An 18,182-nucleotide genomic window follows, 5' to 3' on the forward strand; every position below is an offset into this window, starting at 1 on the left:
GGTTAATAGCTCGTTTAGAGAACCTTTTCATGATATGCTAATTTTGTGAGATGTAGGTTTTCATGAGCTGTATGCCAAAATCATCAGTACTAAAACAATAAAAGACCTGAAATATTTCAGTTGGTGTGCAAAGAATCTAAAATATATGAAAGTTTAATTTTTATCATTTCATTATGGAAAAGAATGAACTTTAACACAATATGCTCATTTTATGAGAGGGACTAGTATATCTTCAGTGTACGTTATTTACCTAATTCACCATTTGCCTCTGCTCGACAGATGACCGTCTGAAAGCATGTTATAGCAAAACATAGAGCAGAGTTTTATGTTTTTCTAAACGTCCGAAACAGATGATTGCGTTTGGTATAAGCCAGGTTGACACGCTAAATACACTGCTTTGACCGGGAATCAAACCTGGTTCACCTGTTTGGAAGACTGCTCTGCTCACCACTATACCACCAAGGCCACAACAAAGTAAAACATTATTTTTACTGAAAGACCCTAAGATTTAAAATAGATGATTTAGATTTTGTGGCTTTTGCTACATGTTGGAGTAGAGGGTAATTTAAATGCCAATTTTGCGGCTAAACAGTGTTTGAAATGACAGGACCAAGAAAGCATTTTACTTGATACAATTGCGTTGGGATGTTTATTTTTATTTAGGGTCTTTGTGTTTCTTGAACTTCTGTTCAATGTTCCACTGTTTTGTGACAGTGAGACTACTCATTTAAGAATCTCTTCTGGGTTTGTTTGGACAGTACTCAACACATAATTCTTAAGGAAAGGAATCTCTAGATATAAACATTTTAAACAAGCTCTGGCTGTAACACACCAACCAATCAGCATACCTTAGCAGGAACGCCAGTGTGTTTTTTGCCTAAAAGCTGTTTGTTGTAGAAAAATGGAAATTTACAGGCAAGTTCTTTTTTTTTGCTGAAACCCCTGATTCTACTTTAAAATTAAAGGAATATCTGGGCAAGTAGTTAGCCACTCTTTTTTATTTGAGTTTTCCATCAGAATAGAACATGAACCACCCAATGAAAAAGTTTACCCACTGCACAGGAAAAACACAGCACCTCAAGAGATTATGGCATGAAAATTGTGTTTAAAAGTTCATTATTTCATTTTCATTTACTTTGGGGAAAAAGAAATGAATCTGTTTTTCCAATCTTTAGTTTTTCCATTTCTGCCTTCCTAGCAACAGAAAAAATACTTTTCTCTCAATATTTTTTTGCATTTTGCAACAAAAGTCTGATGCTATAATACAACTTACTTTTGTTACAAGATGGAAAACTCTGAAAATCGAGAGAAGATTTTTTAATTTTAATTGTGAGGTAAATAAAGAAAATAGAAAGTTGAAAAATGGATTTTAAAAACATTTATTCTATACTACACCAAATGCTAAGAGTTCAACAATAAAGAGGCCTTACCTTTAATTTGCAAATGTAGCCATAATTGGTCAGACAATTGAATTGAAAAACGTTACACTGGCTGACATTGAAAAGCAATTACATTTTTTAGTTTTGTGGATTTCATTTTAAATATGAAGTTTATGTTAAAATGTTAAAGTCTTGTTTTGTGTCCATATATATATATATATATATATGGACTGGATGAAGACTTTAAACCTGCCTCTATTTGCCAATTAAATGTTGCAAATGTTGGTAAATGTACAAATTACACATAGTTTAAAGTTGAATATTGTGGCGTCTGTGTGTGTGTGTGTGTGTGTGTGTGTGTGTGCCAGCTGTTAGTGTGCCTTTGGGGGCGGGTTATGTTAATCCGGGGCCAGTGGGGCATTATGGGGGCATGTTTTGGGTGGGTTAAGGGGACCTACCATCTTCGTGTTGGATAGCTGGGTTGGTGGCCTCAGGGCTGTTTGAGCTGTTTTAGCAGTTGGGTTTCGCTCTCCTAGCCTTGTTAAAGGCTATAAGTGAGTAGCAAACCAGTTAATAAAGAGCTGTTGAGTACTTGCAATGAGTCTTACGAGTCCTCCTTCCTCTTCCACGCCACAATATATATATATATATATATATATATATATATATATATATATATATATATATATATATATATATATATATATTCAACTTTAAACTATGTGTAATTTGTACATTTACCAACATTTGCAACATTTAATTGGCAAATGGAGGCAGGTTTAAAGTCTTCATCCAGTCCAGGTGGAGGTGCTGGCCCCAGTATAAAATGAGAAAGCAGACAAGATGGCGAAGGAAGCACTAAAATAACTGAAATTACCAAGCAGAAGTACAGGTTACACTAAGCAAATCAGAATTTAAAACAATAATAAAAAATCTGGTAAGATGAATGGGATAAGGAGACAAAAGGCAGGTATTTATATAGTAAACAACAAGAGTAATAACAGTCAGGAAATTCAGTTCACTAATACAGCAGGAGGAAACCTGGTTCACCAGGATAAGGATAATCCAACTGGACGGAATGTGCCTATACTGTACTGAGACTGAAACCGTAAAGCATGTATTTATTACACGTAGGCATTACTCTAACAAGAGAGAACATCTTGAGAGGGTAACAAAAAACTCTGTAACTTTGAAAAAAATAGTTTAGGTGGTACAGAGCCTACAGTCAAAGCAGTCATAAAATTTACAAAAGATACACAAATTGCAAGAAGACTTTAGATTTTTTTTAATATAAATATATATTTTTATATCATATCTCACACAATTTAATCACACTTCAGTCCAGTAGATGGCGGTAATGCACTAAGATTGCAAGCTGCCAAAAAACAACCCAGGGTCAGTATTGGCGATATCGATACCGTTACTTTTGAATATTTTAAGCTTCATAGATCCAAAGGATCCAAAAGATCTAGGATAAAATTTCGCCAAACAATGGAACAGTAACAAAAACAAAGTTTGCCTTCACGTTAGGGAAGTAAATATTTTTTGAGATAGAAAAGGAGCAGCCACAATACAAAAATAAAACAAAAATTCTCCCCTCACTAGACATCTTTTCTAGTTCTTTGTTTCTTTTTTCAAATAGAATTGTTCTTAAGAAAAAGAATTTAAAAAATAAGTCATTTTCTTCCTTTCAGTGCAATTCTATTCTTCTTAAATACATAGAGTGTAAAAATATATATATATATATATATATTCAGGTTGTCGCTCTCCATACCTGTTGGCTGATTGGCTGGCTCCGCTGAGCCACGTGACACACGTGCAACAACAAAAGACCAGAGGGGGAGGGGGGAAAAAAGCAAGCTTGAGTATCGATCTTTTTACACAAGTATTGCTTAATACCAATAACAGCGTTGGTATCGATATATTTGGATCGACCCGCCCACCTCTAGTCCTTATAGAGAAACAGGAGCTGATCTGCTGAAGGTAAAGAACTCTTCTACACTTTTACTCACTGTTTACTCTCACTTTACTCCTCACTCTCTCTCTGATGGAGGAAAAACTCTGTAAATGTAAATTGGATCTTGTTCAGACTGGGCTGTAAGAGGTTAAGTTTAGATTGTATTTTAACTTTATCTACACTTTAATATCTTTAATTATTTAACTCGCATCCCAGATAGCAGAAGTGTGATGAATCACTTCTAATACATTAAAACAGCGTTGATCTCTGACCTCAGAATTGACTCTTGATTTATCAGTCAGGAATAATTATAGGAATAGTTAGGTAATTAGTTTGATAATCATTGTGGCTGTAAGCGTACACATACAGGGTGTATTCGTGTGGTATAGAGTAAGGAGTGGTATATAAAGAGATAAATATATACTTTGAATGCGAAAGGTTTTAATGGTTGAGTTTTTTTTTTTCTTGAATTCCAAAATAATACATACAGGAACATATATAAAACTAAGCAACAATATATTTTGGGGTGCTTTATCTTCCAGTTCATTAAAATCAGTTTTAATCATATAGCGCTTTTTAAACCTGATGTTGTAGTAAAGCAGCTGAAGTGTAAAACACTGCTTCGTCCCATATTCCAGACGTTTTTACTTGGGGGTAAATTTGGTTGGTCCGTGATTACCTTTATTTAGACGTTGAAAATTGGGCTCTGCAGCTCAGTTAAAAAAAATAAAATATGTGTTTGCATAAATGTTGATAAAATACTGTAGGTATGAATGGATGGAAGTTATAGATGGATGTAGAAGTTTTGTTTTTAAGATGTTAAGTGAAGCCAGATCTCAACGTGTTTTTGTTTCATAATGTTAATTGCCTGTCAGAGTGTGTTTATGATGGCAATGGTTCTCGGACCGGTTCAGAACTACAGATCACAGGCGAACTGCAGTCTGAACGCTTTTCTAGATAGGAACAATACTCCATTTGTTCACTGTGCTTTAATGAGTACGAGCAGTGAAATTACAATAACCAAACATGTTATGAACGTGTCCCTGAATGCTGTGAGGAATAGCCTCAACATGAGCTCTACTTCCTGTATAACTGTGTCACCATATATAGTGCTGTAGTGCAACATTCTCTATTTTCCACTGCAGGGCTAGGTTGCCAGGTCGAAAAAAATACAGCGCAAACTCAGTCTAAAACCCTCCCTTCAGACGCTTAAACTAGACCAATAAATATCTCTGTGTCTCACGTTTGAAGCAAATCGCAAAACAACTATGAGTACACGACTAAGTAGAGTAAGGTATTTATTATGAGTATTTCTATTAATCATAAAGTCATTAATAATATTGTAAAATGTTTTTTTATTATTTACTTTATAACAGTTTTATATTCCAGTCAGGAACATTTAATAGTAACATAATTAGCAAAAAAAAAAAAACTTTTTCTTACTCTTTTCTGTTCTTGCCCCTCCTGAACTCTCCTCTCCCCTTTAACATTTTTATTAATTACCTTGTGATTTCTTGTTTCTGGTTACGTTGTGATCTCTCTCTCTCTCTCTCTCTCTCTCTCTCTCTCTCTCTCTCTCTCTCTCTCTCTCTCTCTCTCTCTCCTATTCATGCTGCCAAAAATAAAACTGAAATGAAAACACTAAAATGAAAAAGCAAATACCTTTTGCACTTTCTTTTTTTTAACCGGAAATCACAAGACAATAAAAAACATTGAAGAGGAGAATGAGTAAGGAAAAATCTTGTCTTGCTACTTATGTTACTATTAAATGTTCTTGACTGGGATATAAAACTTATAATAAAACATTAATGTTACATAAGTTATTAATAACTTTAAGGTAAATAGTAATATTTATGATTAATTAATACTAAGTCATACACTCAGAGTTGTTTTACCATTTGCTTTAAACGTGTGACAGATAATATTTTGGGCTAGTTTAATCTTCGGAAGGGTGGGTTTTAGACTTTGGGTTTGGGTTGGATATATTTTGTTGGACCTGGCAACCCTGCTCCGTTCTCTCCTTGACTCCTTCAGTCTGCGCTGATGGCCGAAGGGGGAGGTATGTAGAGAAAGTTGTGCCAAGTAAAACCCAGATAATTTGGTAGTAATGAAGAGAAAAGTTTTGTTCCAGTATAATTAGATTTTATTGGCGTTAGAATTTTAAATGCATGTTGTGTTGTGCTGTAGTTGTAAAGGGGTATTTATGTCGAGGGGAGGGGGGCTTGGGGCTGGGGGCGAACCCAGGTCCAGAAAGTAAAAATCCATCCCAGGGTGTGCTGAGGTTGTGCTGCTTAAAAATATCATTATTTGAGATGTAAATGCTTCCAGAATTTGTAAATCTTGATGGAATTGATCATGTTTTGATAAAAAAAATAATTACCCAGCGCCTCTTTTATTTTTTACTTATTATTTATGTACAGAATTCAAATTAAAAAGTATAAGGATTTTGATGATAGTTTATTACATGGATTATTATTACTGTGACAGAATACATCAGCAGCACCAGGCGGATTTATTTTTCTGGATATTCCCACTTTATCTAAATTCTGTTTGTGGTCTGGCAGTTTCTAATCTGTTTCTCTAAAAACTAATGGGTTTATTCAAATATTTTGGAAGCACTAGAAGCAAATGGTAATAGTAATTAAATAGTAAAAAAAATAGTAATTTTTAATGTATTTTTTTTTTATGACGAATCAGTGCCAGCAATGGCATCGTGAGAATGACCGCAGACCCCAGAGTGTAGCTAGCTAGTTAGCTTAGCTAGGTTAGCTGAATAAGACTAATAGCAGATAAGGCCAAAGTCTGAGAAATCACCATTTTGTGCAGCTGTGTGAGAAAAAACATACAAGTTATTGGGTTTTATTGTGTAACTTTATATTTTATATTTATAAATAGGACCCGTGATGGAGTTTGAGCCTGAGGTAACTAGCGTTACGCTAGCTAGCTAGTTAGCTTGGCTAGCTATTTAGCTTAGCTCGGTTAGCAAGACGAGGCTATGGCCAGATACAGCAAAAGTCTGATAAACCACCTTTTTGTGCAACTGTGTGAGGAAAACGGACAATTTATTGGGTTTTATTGTGTAACTGTATTTCCAAATCAAGTTAAATAGGACCCTTGATTGAGTCTGAGCCTGAGGTAACTAGCGTTACGCTAGCTAGCTAGTTAGCTTAGCTCAGACTTCATCAAGGGTCCTATTAAACTTGATTAGGTAATTAAGTTACAGAGGCAAATCTGATAAAACGCCACTTTGTGTAACTGGGAGGGAAAAAAAGACAATTTATTGGGTTTTATTGTGTAACTTTATATTATTTTAAAACAAGCTTAAATAGCACCTGTGATGGAGTCTGTGCCTGAGGTAACTAGCATTAGGTAAGCTAACTAGCTAGTTAGCTTAGCTAGCTAGCTAGTTAGCTTAGCTCGGTTAGCAGGACGAGGCTATGGCCAGATAAGTACCTAAGTATGGTCTGATAAACCACCTTTTTGTTCAACTGTGTGAGGAAAACGGACAATTTAGTGGGTTTTATTGTGTAACTTTATTACCAAATCAAGTTAAATAGGACCCGTGATGGAGTCTGAGCCTGAGGTAACTAGCGTTACATTATCTAGCTAGTTAGCTTAGCTAGCTCAGTTAGCTCAACGTTAGTTAACTATATTTTATTATTATTAAGAAACCAAGTTAATAGGACCTGTGGTGGATCCTGAGCCTGAGGTAACTGAACCAGCTTAATGCTAGCTCGGTTTGCAGGACTAGGCAAACGTCTAATAAACCACCTTTTTGTGCAACTGTGTGAAGGAAAACAGACAATCTTTTGGCTTTTATTGTGTAACTTTGATATATAAAGTTATGTATAAGACAATATTTGAATATAATCAGACAATTTAGATTATAACTGATTATTTTAAGTTTATGGTAACCCTATATATCTATATATATTTGTGTATATATATATATATATATATATATATATATATATATATATATATATATATATATAGATAGATATAGATATGTGTATATATATATATATATATATATATATATATATATATATATATATATATAGATATGTGTGTGTGTTTGTATGTATATATATATATATATATAAACAGAGAGAGAGAGAAATATACAGGAAACAGGAAAGCCCAGCGGTGCATTGTCCACACGTTCTTCGGACATGGTATAGCTGAACTGTTCATGCAAAACAGGAAACACAACTTTAGGATTCGCAGGGATCTGTAGATTCAGAGACTGTCTCTGGAAGCTGAGCGGTCTGCGAATCGTGAGGCTTCAGGGTAGGCTCTCCAGGAGCCTCCTGTTAATAAACTTGTTTTGTTTTAATAGAATCTACAACTCCTAGTGAACCTTCATAAAACACAGTATATGGATAATTGTTTTGGTTTGTATGCAACAATTACTACCAAATCAAGTTAAATAGGCCCTGTGTATGTGTCTGAGGTAACTAGCGTTACGCTAGCTAGCTAGTTAGCTTAGATAGGTTAAGTTAAAAAGCCTGTACCCGTTGTTTGGCTAAGCGTGAGGAATAATTCAAGTTAAAAGTATGTAAAAGTATATAGTTATGCTTTAAAGTATATAATAGTTATTTTTGCTTTGTCGTTTGGATGAAAATTAATGGTGTTTAGTTAATAAAGCTTCTGTATATGATATTGATGGGGGGTATTATGGTGAGTGTTTGGAGAGGATTGTGTTAACTAAAAATCTGGTCTCTGTAAAATGTTTTTATACAGAAGTGGCAATAAATTAAAGTTTAAATATCAATAAACATGGAATAAATATTTTACTTTTCTACTTGGAATATTTATTTTACTTTTAATTTATTCAAATGTAACGTGCATCCTTATTTATCTATTCAACCTAATTTAGATGTTGTAAATACGTCTTCAAACAAATGGAACATAGTTTGAACAAACAGCATGGAATTTTTTGTTGTAAAAATAATGGGCACGAGTCATATTGACGTCTTTTTAAGGTTTTTTGAAGTGTCTTGAGCTAGAGTCCATTTCTAGGTACACTCAGACAAGTTAGCTCGCACAACAATACTGTGTACAACTCAAAATACACAAGATTACACAAATGTATATTTTTAGTTTTAGACCTTTTTGACTATGTGTTAGCTATGGCTGTTGTAAGTTAGTTCGCATCACATGACTCTTTACATTCCACCACAAAACATCAAAGTACTTATTTTTTAAAACAAAATATTTTAGATTTGTATATTTTAAACACATTTTACTCTTATTTTTAAACCTGTTCATACTGGTTTTTAGCACTTTTTTTATAACCAAATAAAATGACAATTAATTTATAATGATAAATAAAACAATAAAAACACCTTAATCAACATGTTACTCAGACAGGTACAGCTCCCTTCAATAACCTTACATAATTTTTGTAGACAAAAATAACCCAACTAAATGACTGACTGAGTTTTCCCCTGTTTCTCCTGCAGAAAGAAAGGACCTCCTGCTTCGTGTCTTCTCCTGCTTTGGGTAGTCTTCTTGCAACAAGGTTCAAGAATTTACTTAAACAGATGCATAAACATCTCCATTAGGAATTCCTCCCACTGTGCAAAAAAAAGAGTGTAATTTAAACATGGTGTCTAAAAGCTCCGGTTCTCAGAAAACAACCCCTGCTTCCACTGGTAATGAAACAACTAACAGGACGAAACAAACGAGTCAAGTGAAAAAGAAGGAATCACATCAGTGCCCTGAATGCGGGAAGAATTTAACTACAAAGAATGGTCTCCGAATACACCGGCGGATTCACACTGGAGAGAAACCGTATCAGTGCTCTGATTGTGGTAAACGTTTTAAAGAACAGTGTGGCCTTCAAATACACAAGCGCCTTCACACTGGAGAGAAACCGTATGAGTGCTCAGACTGCGGGAAGAGCTTCAATAGCAAGGGTAATCTAAACTTACACGAGCGCGTTCACACTGGAGAGAAACCATATAAGTGCTCAGAGTGTGGGAAGTGTTTTAGAGTACAGAGCAGTCTGGATGAACACCAGTACGTTCACACTGGAGTGAAACCGTATCCGTGCCTAAAGTGTGACAAGAGCTTTTCTAGACTAAATAATCTTGTAGATCATGAGCGTATTCACACTGGAGAGAAACCGTTTCAGTGCACAGAGTGTGGGAAGAGCTTTACTTTAAAAAGACATCTTAAAGAACACATGAGAATTCACACAGGAGAGAAACCGTATCAGTGTTCAGAGTGCAAGAAGAGCTTTGCTAGGCTAAGCAATCTCCAAAAACATCAGCTCATTCACACAGGAAAGAAAACGTATCAGTGTTCAGAGTGCAAGAAGAGCTTCGCTAGGCTACGCAGTCTCCAAATACATCAGCGCATTCACACTGGAGAGAAACCGTATCAATGCTCAGTGTGTGGACAGAGTTTTAGGGCACAGAGTAATCTAATATCACACCGAAGTACTCACACACAGTTGAGACCTCACGAGTGCTCGGATTGTGGGAAATATTTTAAAGAAGTGCGAGCTCTTAAAATACACAAGCGCATTCACACTGGAGAGAAACCGTTTAACTGCACGTTGTGCGGAAAGAGTTTTACCACGCATTCTAATCTGATATCACACAAGCTCATTCACACTGATGAGAAACCGTTTCAGTGCTCGCTGTGCGAGAAGGCTTTTTCTAACAGCAAAGCTCTTAAAATACACAAACGTATTCACACTGGGGAGAAGCCGTATCACTGCTCACATTGTGACAAGAGTTTTTTGAGGCGGCGTGGTCTACAATCTCACCAGTACATTCATAAAGAAATCAAACCGCATCAGTGCACACAGTGTGAAAAGAGTTTTATAAGAAAGCGTTGTCTCCAAAGACACCAGCACTCTCACACTGGAGAGAGGCCTTATCACTGCACGGAGTGCGAGAAGACGTTTACTGCAGAGTTTCTCCTTGTACTGCACCAGCGGCGCATTCACGCCAAAGAGAAAAAATATCACTGCGAAGAGTGCGCCAAGAGTTTTACGAATAAGAAGATTTTCAAAAACCACCAGCGCCTTCATATCAAAGAGAAGAAGTATCGGTGCTCGGAGTGTGGGAAGAGCTGTACAAATGTGAGGAATCTCCAAAAACACCAGAGCCTTCATGCCAGAGAAAAAAGAATGCATCGGTGCTCAGAGTGTGGAGAGAGTTTTACAGTTAAGAGGAATCTTCTAAAACACCAGCGCCTTCATACTGCCGCAGAGAGCCAGGAAAGTTCACCATCAAACGAGAGGTAAGAACATTATTTTTAAAGCCTGTGACAATATATTTTAAATGGTGCATCAATTTACTCATTATTTCATTTTAAAGGTGAAGACTTTGGGTGTAGTTAAACATGATAAAGAGTACTAACCTTTGTTGAATACCTCACCTCCGCTTTCCTTCAGCTTTCTCAGATCCAGTAATTTTGTGCTTTTTGCCAACACTTTGTACAGTGGCCGCACCGGGGCATGTTTTGCCCCAGCAAATCGCTTTTTACACCGTTATCCAGTCTCAATGTAGCTCCACACCCCCTTGGTAGAATCCAGAGAGCCCTGACATTTAAATTGAGGCATTAAGAACTTTTAAAAGTGCACAAGAAGCTTATTAAAAACCACTGTTTACATCTTATAACGCTTCTTTGGAGCTCCGGGCGCCACCATCACTGTACTGATAATGTCATAGACATATTTATACATAGACTCTGCAATGCCTATATATAGAGTCTGTATACACACATGTATACACACACAGACTCTATGTATAGGCTATGCAGAGTCTATGTATAAATATGTCTATGACATTATCAGTACAAAGATGGCAACGTCCAAAGATTTACCTGCACTATGAGATATAAACAGTGGTTTTTGTTTTTGTGTTTTTTGACATGCATTCCTCCATTTAGCCAAAAAGTTTTGGGACACTTTCGGCCAAGCACAGTTTCACTATTTAGCCAGATAGTTTTGAACTCCTGGACGTCTTTTCAATTCACTGTTTCAGCCGAAGGTATTTGGACTCCTAAGCTGAAGCAAACGTTTTTGGACTCAGCCCTATTAGACAAACATATTTACAACCCATCATCTAGTAACACCTTAGCAGCCTTCATGCAACACCCTAACATCTGAAACCTGAGCTGCAGGCGTAGTCACAGTTTCTGCAGGAAATGCACAGTCTAGATATGGAGTGTAGTTCTATTGCATTCCAATAAAATGAAGCTTTTGTATATTTGTATGATAAGCATGTCGCCTCTATTGATTGATTGATTAATTGATTGGAAGTTTGTTTGGCTGTTTGGAGAGATAACTGTTGATCTGTGTTTTTGATAGTTCTGCAGAGGAGTGGGACGAAGACAGATCTGACTAAAGGACAGATTCTAGAAACTGCCAATCCGAGCTCTGCAGTGGTGAGTTGGTTTCAGCCGTTTGGATCACTGCTAGACCCATCACTATAACCTTTTGTTTTTCTGACAATACATATTTTTTTCGGGGCTAAAATTTTTTCATCATTACTCCAACTACAATTACTAAGAAATAAAACCACTGTCTCCCGTTAAAACAAACTGCCAGACGTTTTTATTGAATATTAAAGCTCTGGGCAACCAGAAATTCTTTCGCTAACGCTTGTCTGTCTGTCTGTCTCTCTCTTTCGCTAACGCCACCTGTCTTTCTTTCTTTCTTTCGCTATCGTCTGTCTGTCTGTCTCTCTTTCGCTAACACCATCTGTCTGTCTGTCTTTCTTTCGCTAACGTCGTCTGTCTGTCTTTCTTTCTTTCGCTAACGTTGTCTGTCTGTCTGTCTCTATATCTCTCTCTTTCGCTTGCTCCATCTGTCTCTCTTGTTTTTTCCTTTCACTCGCTCCATATTTCTCCATGTCTCTCTTATTCGCACGCAGCATCTGTCTGTCTGTCTATCTCTCTCTTTTTCTTGCACTGTCTGTGTGTCTTTCTCTTCGGCTCGCATCGTCTGTCTGTCCGTCACTGTTTCTCTCTTTCGCTAACATCGTCTGTCTGTATCTTTGTCTCTCTCTTTCGCTGTCACCATCTGTCTGTCTGTCTGTCTCTCTCTTTCGCTTGCAGCTTCTGTTGTCGCGTCTAATACAGCATATGGGGTTGTTTTCCCTGAAGGAAAGCCGGGGCTCTCTACAACTCGCTAAGTTCTACTAAGTTCGCTAAGCATAAAATTTACAAAGTTAAATCAGTGAATAAAAGATAGACGAGAATCAAGCTTTTAAAAGAAAAGAGAAGACAGGTTTCAGGTGTGTGTGTGTGCATGTGTGCGTGAGTTCACGTACAGATTTATTATAAACAGAGTGGACAGTTTTGACGTGGGCAGCAGGCCAAGATACTGACACTTTCCCCGGGTGAGCGAGCCGAGTGTGTTAGCCTCCCTATAGATTAGGACAGATAACGCCAGTGCAAAGATTAACCTGCCCCCGGTCTCTGCCTCGGCTACTCGTGTTTTTTTTAAAAAGGCGATCTTGACCAAATTTGGACACTGAAACCGAAGGGAGTTATATAACAAAATAAATGTATTTCAGCCCACCTGACTGTCCAGCCCATTTTCAACTGTATAAAACTGTGTGTCTTTGTCTGGTATCATCAGAAGACTTTGGGGATCCAAATAAACTTGAATATTGAAACTATCTACTATTTAACATACAGTTTAAATATCTATAAGGTTACTTGTTTGGCTCCCACGCTGTCTGTCTCTCTCATTCGCTTGCAACATCTGTATCTCTCTCTTTCTCTTTTGTTCATGCCATTTCTCTTTCTCTCTCTCTCTCTCTCTCTCTCTGAGATATTATAATACAGTAAAAATGATCTAGTCTGCCTGACCTAAACTACACAATTATTACTGTCCCTCACAATAATACAGGGAAATTCCAGCATTAAAAAAATAAATCATGATTTTTAATTCATTTTAAGTGACCCACTAATATATTTTAATTTTAACAATCTAATGCTGATATTTTTTAAAAAGAACTCAAACCCTGAAATGCATCCAGTAAAATGCTTAAGAAAACATGTGTGTAGACATGTTTAGTAAAACAATAACATTGTTATAAGAAAGTTCCTTTGTTATTATGAAAGGTTATTATTGCAGAAAGGTGTTCTCTTTATTCAAAGCACGGTCCAACCTTAGGGCGCTCAGCAGCTCCCAGCTCCCCCAACTCCACCCTGCTCAACTCCAACACCAACTGACTGACTGTGTCTCACACACCGTCTAAATAGTGTTTATACATGGGGGACTCAGAAGCAAAAACTGAAGCAGAAGCAAACAAGAGATTTCAGAAGGGGGGGGGTCCTAAAGGGGGGGTTGGGTAATTGACCTCGTAAATTGGGGAGAAAATTCCATTTTAAGTCCTTGTGGATACAGTTATCAGCTGAATGCCATAAATGTATATTTTTGAGATAATTCTGTTAATTCTCTACTTTTGTTTTTGTGCTTTTTATACAGCCTGGTCCTTTTCACAGCAACAGGGAAGAAAATGATAAAAGAGGAAAAACATCCTGAGAAAGATCTCCAAATACCTCTCACTCGTAAATATTCTTTAGTTTTTTTTGTTTGTTTTGTATTCCAGTAGTGAAGGAACGAAAAATAATGAATGGTTTTATAAGTATGATTATATATTTTTATGCGTTTTCTTTATATTTACTCTTTTTTTCCACACTGAAGGTTTTATTGTATTCAGTGTAATATTTACTTACTGATTTTGGATCAGTACATGTCAGAGACTGTAAAAAAAAGATGGACGCCGTGTCTCCGTTCCCAGTCATTCAATGAAAATGAAGCTAAAATCTTCCTCCATGTTGGCGATCCTGACACCGATTCTGCGCAGTAGAGACCAGAGGAGGGAGAAAGACTGTGGAGAGACAGCCTACTCATTTAAATAACCCCGCCCCTGAGGGCTGCCTCGAGGTCACAGGCTGCAGGGCGGAGCGGAGCTGACGGTCTGTTATTGGCACCGCCCATAACCAGCCCTTTTTCAATAACCACACCTTTTTTAAATAGAACTGAATAACGTTTTAAATAACAAATTCTGTGTGGATATAAAAATTTAACAATATAAGTATATATAGAATATATTAGAAAAAAACGTGGTTGAAAGTTCTGTTTTGCCATTGAAACCTATGGGGATGGGTGGAGTTTCACAGCTTTCTGAAACCAAACAGCAGGGGGCGCCTGACCTGTGGTGGCTTCACTTTTGAGAGACGATGCTCTGTCCAGCTATATACAATCTATGATACATGTCTATAATGATATATAAAGGTACTTTTATATTTACCCTATATATTTACCTGTTGTATTTATCTTCTATGCATTTTTGTCACACTTGTGACAAACCTGTGATACCTGTGATATTTACCTGTTGTACGTACCTGTAAATCTATACATAGTCCTGAAAGGTGGAGCTAGCTCTGTGATTGGCTGAATGAATCAGGTAAATCCTGGAAGAGACAGTATATGAATTAGAGAATGTTCGCACTGAATTGATGTAAACAGGTATAGTTTTTACTTTTTCTCTTGTTTTATTTTTGCAACTCTCTTTTTGAGATTCACATTCTTATTTTTGTAATTGAATCTCTTTATACATTTTACAACTACAGACACAGGGCAAATCAACAGGTACATTTTAAGTTTTTAAGAATATTTATAAACATATCCATAGAGTCAGATTTGACAAGAAACTAAAATATAATAATAGTTAATAAATAAATAAGTAAATCAGATAAATCAGGAGTAGGAGTGTGCCATATCGTACCGTACACAATAATATCACCAACATTATTTTATATGGTGAACGATATTACAGCCTGAAATATGATGCTATATCACCCACCCCTAATTATCACATAAGGGTTCTACTTTTTTACTGTTTTTATCAAAAGAAAAATTCACACTGTTCTCATTTTCCATTATATATCTACTAGATACAGATTATATCTGTACTTTATCATTTATTTTACTTTAATCCTGGATATATGGAGATATTTGGAGTGTAGTATTATTAGTATTAGTAATATTCTGGGTCATTGACTTCTGTTACAAATCTGATAAAATTCATATATTATCTCAGGGCTGTGCCATATCATATCATATTGTATGCAATAATAAAATTATATATATATATATATATATATATATATATATATATATATATATATATATATATATATATATATATTAGGGGTGGGCATAGATTAATTTTTTTTATCTAGATTAATCTCACTGAAATCTTGAAATTAATCTAGATTAATCTAGATTAAAATGGCTCATTCAGAATATGCGTGCTACCCAAGTAATGACTAAAAGTCAGTCTTTGAGATAGGGTTTCTTAATACAGAGGGTGCATTAGACCAGGGGCTCATCTCCTGTTTCCAAAATGCATCAATGACTGCTTGAGAAAGCTGTTCTACTTTGATACTTGAAGAAAAAAAACATGCTCAATAAAATGTACTCGGGGTTAATAAATTCATGTCTAATATATATGTTCTGATTTTCTCTAATATAACAGCTCAATTTTAATTCTTCAGGTTAAAGGTGATAACTCCTTTAAACAGCTATAACATGTATTTGTATCAGGCTACAAACAGGGCTGCTTTATGAATTCATGCAACACGACTATGTCTTAAAAGCATTTGACTCTTATTCTGTGTGGGCATACCTCTTGCTAATATTACTTTTATATTTTTACACCTACTTTTTAAGTTAACTGATTATTTATTAGTTTTAAAATATGTTATTTCACTTGTTTTAGTGCTTTTTAAAACATGTAACAATGTAAACAATGCAGCCTTTCAACACACCTTTAACCTTAATACCTAAGTCCCTGTGTTATCCTAACTTTACTAACGTTACTACCTCACATTCCTGCTCAGTCTGTCCCTCAGTTTCTCCATCACACCCGGTCTGCTGCTTCACCTACGGAGGACGTGGAGGCTACAGCAGCGAACGTCTGTGATTTTTACACATTTTTCCGCTTTTGTTTCTCCATACTGCCTCTCCTTTAACACACGCGCTCAACACTGAACGTACCACGCAGAGAAAAGGTGTAGAACCGGCGGATACACACGTGCTTTCGCGTGTAAACACTCGTGTAGACTGGCAATCCCACGCTTTCTTCTTCACACACACACACACACATAGTGGCGCAAAAAGGGGGTATGCAGCGTATGTCAGGGGCGCTGCACTAGAGGGGGCGCCAAATCAAAGCCCCAAAAAAAATCCTCTCCGGAGAAACAGCTGGTTACCTATTACCTATTTTGACCCAGCTCCCAACCCAACTTTAGAATAGATTAATGGCGATATGTTTTATATCACATTATCACATTATCGCCGCACGTTAACGCCGATAACGGCCCACCACTAATATATATATATATATATATATTCAACTTTAAACTATGTGTAATTTGTCCATTTACCAACATTTGCAACATTTAATTGGCAAATAGAGGCAGGTTTAAACTCTTCATCCAGTCCAGGTGGAGGTGCTGGCCCCAGTATAAAATGAGAAGCACTAAAATAACTGAAATTACCAAGTAGAAGTACAGGTTACACTAAGCAAATCAGAATTTAAAACAATAATAAAAAAATCTGGTAAGATGAATGGGATAAGGAGACAAAAGGCAGGTATTTATATAGTAAACAACAGTAATAACAGTCAGGAAATTCAGTTCACTAATACAGCAGGAGGAAACCTGGTTCACCAGGATAAGGATAGTCCAGCTGGACTGAATAGTGGTTTACACACTAGAGGAAAACATGAGACCGGAATGTGCCTATACTGTACTGAGACTGAAACCGTAAAGCATGTATTTAATACACGTAGGCATTACTCTAACAAGAGAGAACATCTTGAGAGGGTAACAAAAAACTCTGTAACTTAGAAAAAAATAGTTTAGGTGGTACAGAGCCTACAGTCAAAGCAGTCATAAAATTTACAAAAGATACACAAACTACAAGAAGACTTTAGATTTTTTTTAATATAAATATATATTTTTATATCATATCTCACACAATTTAATCACACTTCAGTCCAGTAGATGGCGGTAATGCACTAAGATTGCAAGCTGCCAAAAAACAACCCAGGGCCAGTATTTCCGATATCGATACCGTTACTTTTGAATATTTTAAGCTTCATAGATCCAAAGGATCCAAAAGATCTAGGATAAAATTTTGCCAAACAATGGAACAGTAACAAAAACAAAGTTTGCCTTCACGTTAGGGAAGTAAATATTTTTTGAGATAGAAAAGGAGCAGCCACAATACAAAAATAAAACAAAAATTCTCCCCTCACTAGACATCTTTTCTAGTTCTTTGTTTCTTTTTTTTCAAATAGAATTGTTCTTAACAAAAAGAATTTAAAAAATAAGTCATTTTCTTCATTTCAGTGCAATTCTATTCTTCTTAAATACATAGAGTGTAAAAATATATATATATATATATTCAGGTTGTCCTCTCCATACCTGTTGGCTGATTGGCTGGCTCCGCTGAGCCACGTGACACACGTGCAACAACAAAAGACCAGAGGGGGAGGGGAGGGGAGGGGAGGGGAGGGGAGGGGAGAAAAAAAGCAAGCTTGAGTATCGATCTTTTTACACAAGTATTGCTTAATACCAATAACAGCGTTGGTATCAATATATTTGGATCGACCCGCCCACCTCTAGTCCTTATAGAGAAACAGGAGCTGATCTGCTGAAGGTAAAGAACTCTTCTACACTTTTACTCACTGTTTACTCTCACTTTACTCCTCACTCTCTCTCTGATGGAGGAAAAACTCTGTAAATGTAAATTGGATCTTGTTCAGACTGGGCTGTAAGAGGTTAAGTTTAGATTG

The 18,182-nt window shown here is 36.3% G+C and overlaps 2 protein-coding genes across 7 annotated transcripts in view; both read left to right on the top strand.

The window, feature by feature from the left end:
* Positions 1-5,319: 5,319 nt before the first annotated feature.
* Positions 5,320-18,182, top strand: part of LOC125790017 (gastrula zinc finger protein XlCGF26.1-like) — a 76,453-nt gene continuing 63,590 nt past the window's right edge. The window contains exon 1 of one of the 4 annotated variants that reach the window (XM_049473108.1): positions 5,320-5,395. The gene's annotated coding sequence lies outside the window, so the exon portion shown is untranslated. Of the gene's footprint in view, positions 5,396-8,807; positions 8,935-17,911; positions 18,047-18,182 lie in introns of those variants that run through there. The other 3 variants (XM_049473101.1, XM_049473103.1, XM_049473109.1) reach the window with 3 other exon arrangements.
* The window catches only part of LOC111196219 (zinc finger protein OZF-like), a 29,271-nt gene continuing 20,020 nt past the window's right edge, over positions 8,932-18,182 (top strand). The window contains exons 1-4 of one of the 3 annotated variants that reach the window (XR_007429983.1): positions 8,932-10,596; positions 11,669-11,745; positions 13,799-13,881; positions 14,018-15,000. Coding sequence is in view for 2 of the 3 variants with exons in the window: in XM_049473113.1 (XP_049329070.1) it covers positions 8,948-10,596; positions 11,669-11,705 (1,686 nt within the window). In the remaining variant the exon portion in view is untranslated. Of the gene's footprint in view, positions 10,597-11,668; positions 11,746-13,798; positions 15,001-18,182 lie in introns of those variants that run through there. The other 2 variants (XM_049473113.1, XM_049473112.1) reach the window with 2 other exon arrangements.

This window comes from Astyanax mexicanus, unplaced genomic scaffold (assembly GCF_023375975.1).
Source record: "Astyanax mexicanus isolate ESR-SI-001 unplaced genomic scaffold, AstMex3_surface scaffold_34, whole genome shotgun sequence".
NCBI lineage: Eukaryota > Metazoa > Chordata > Actinopteri > Characiformes > Acestrorhamphidae > Astyanax > Astyanax mexicanus.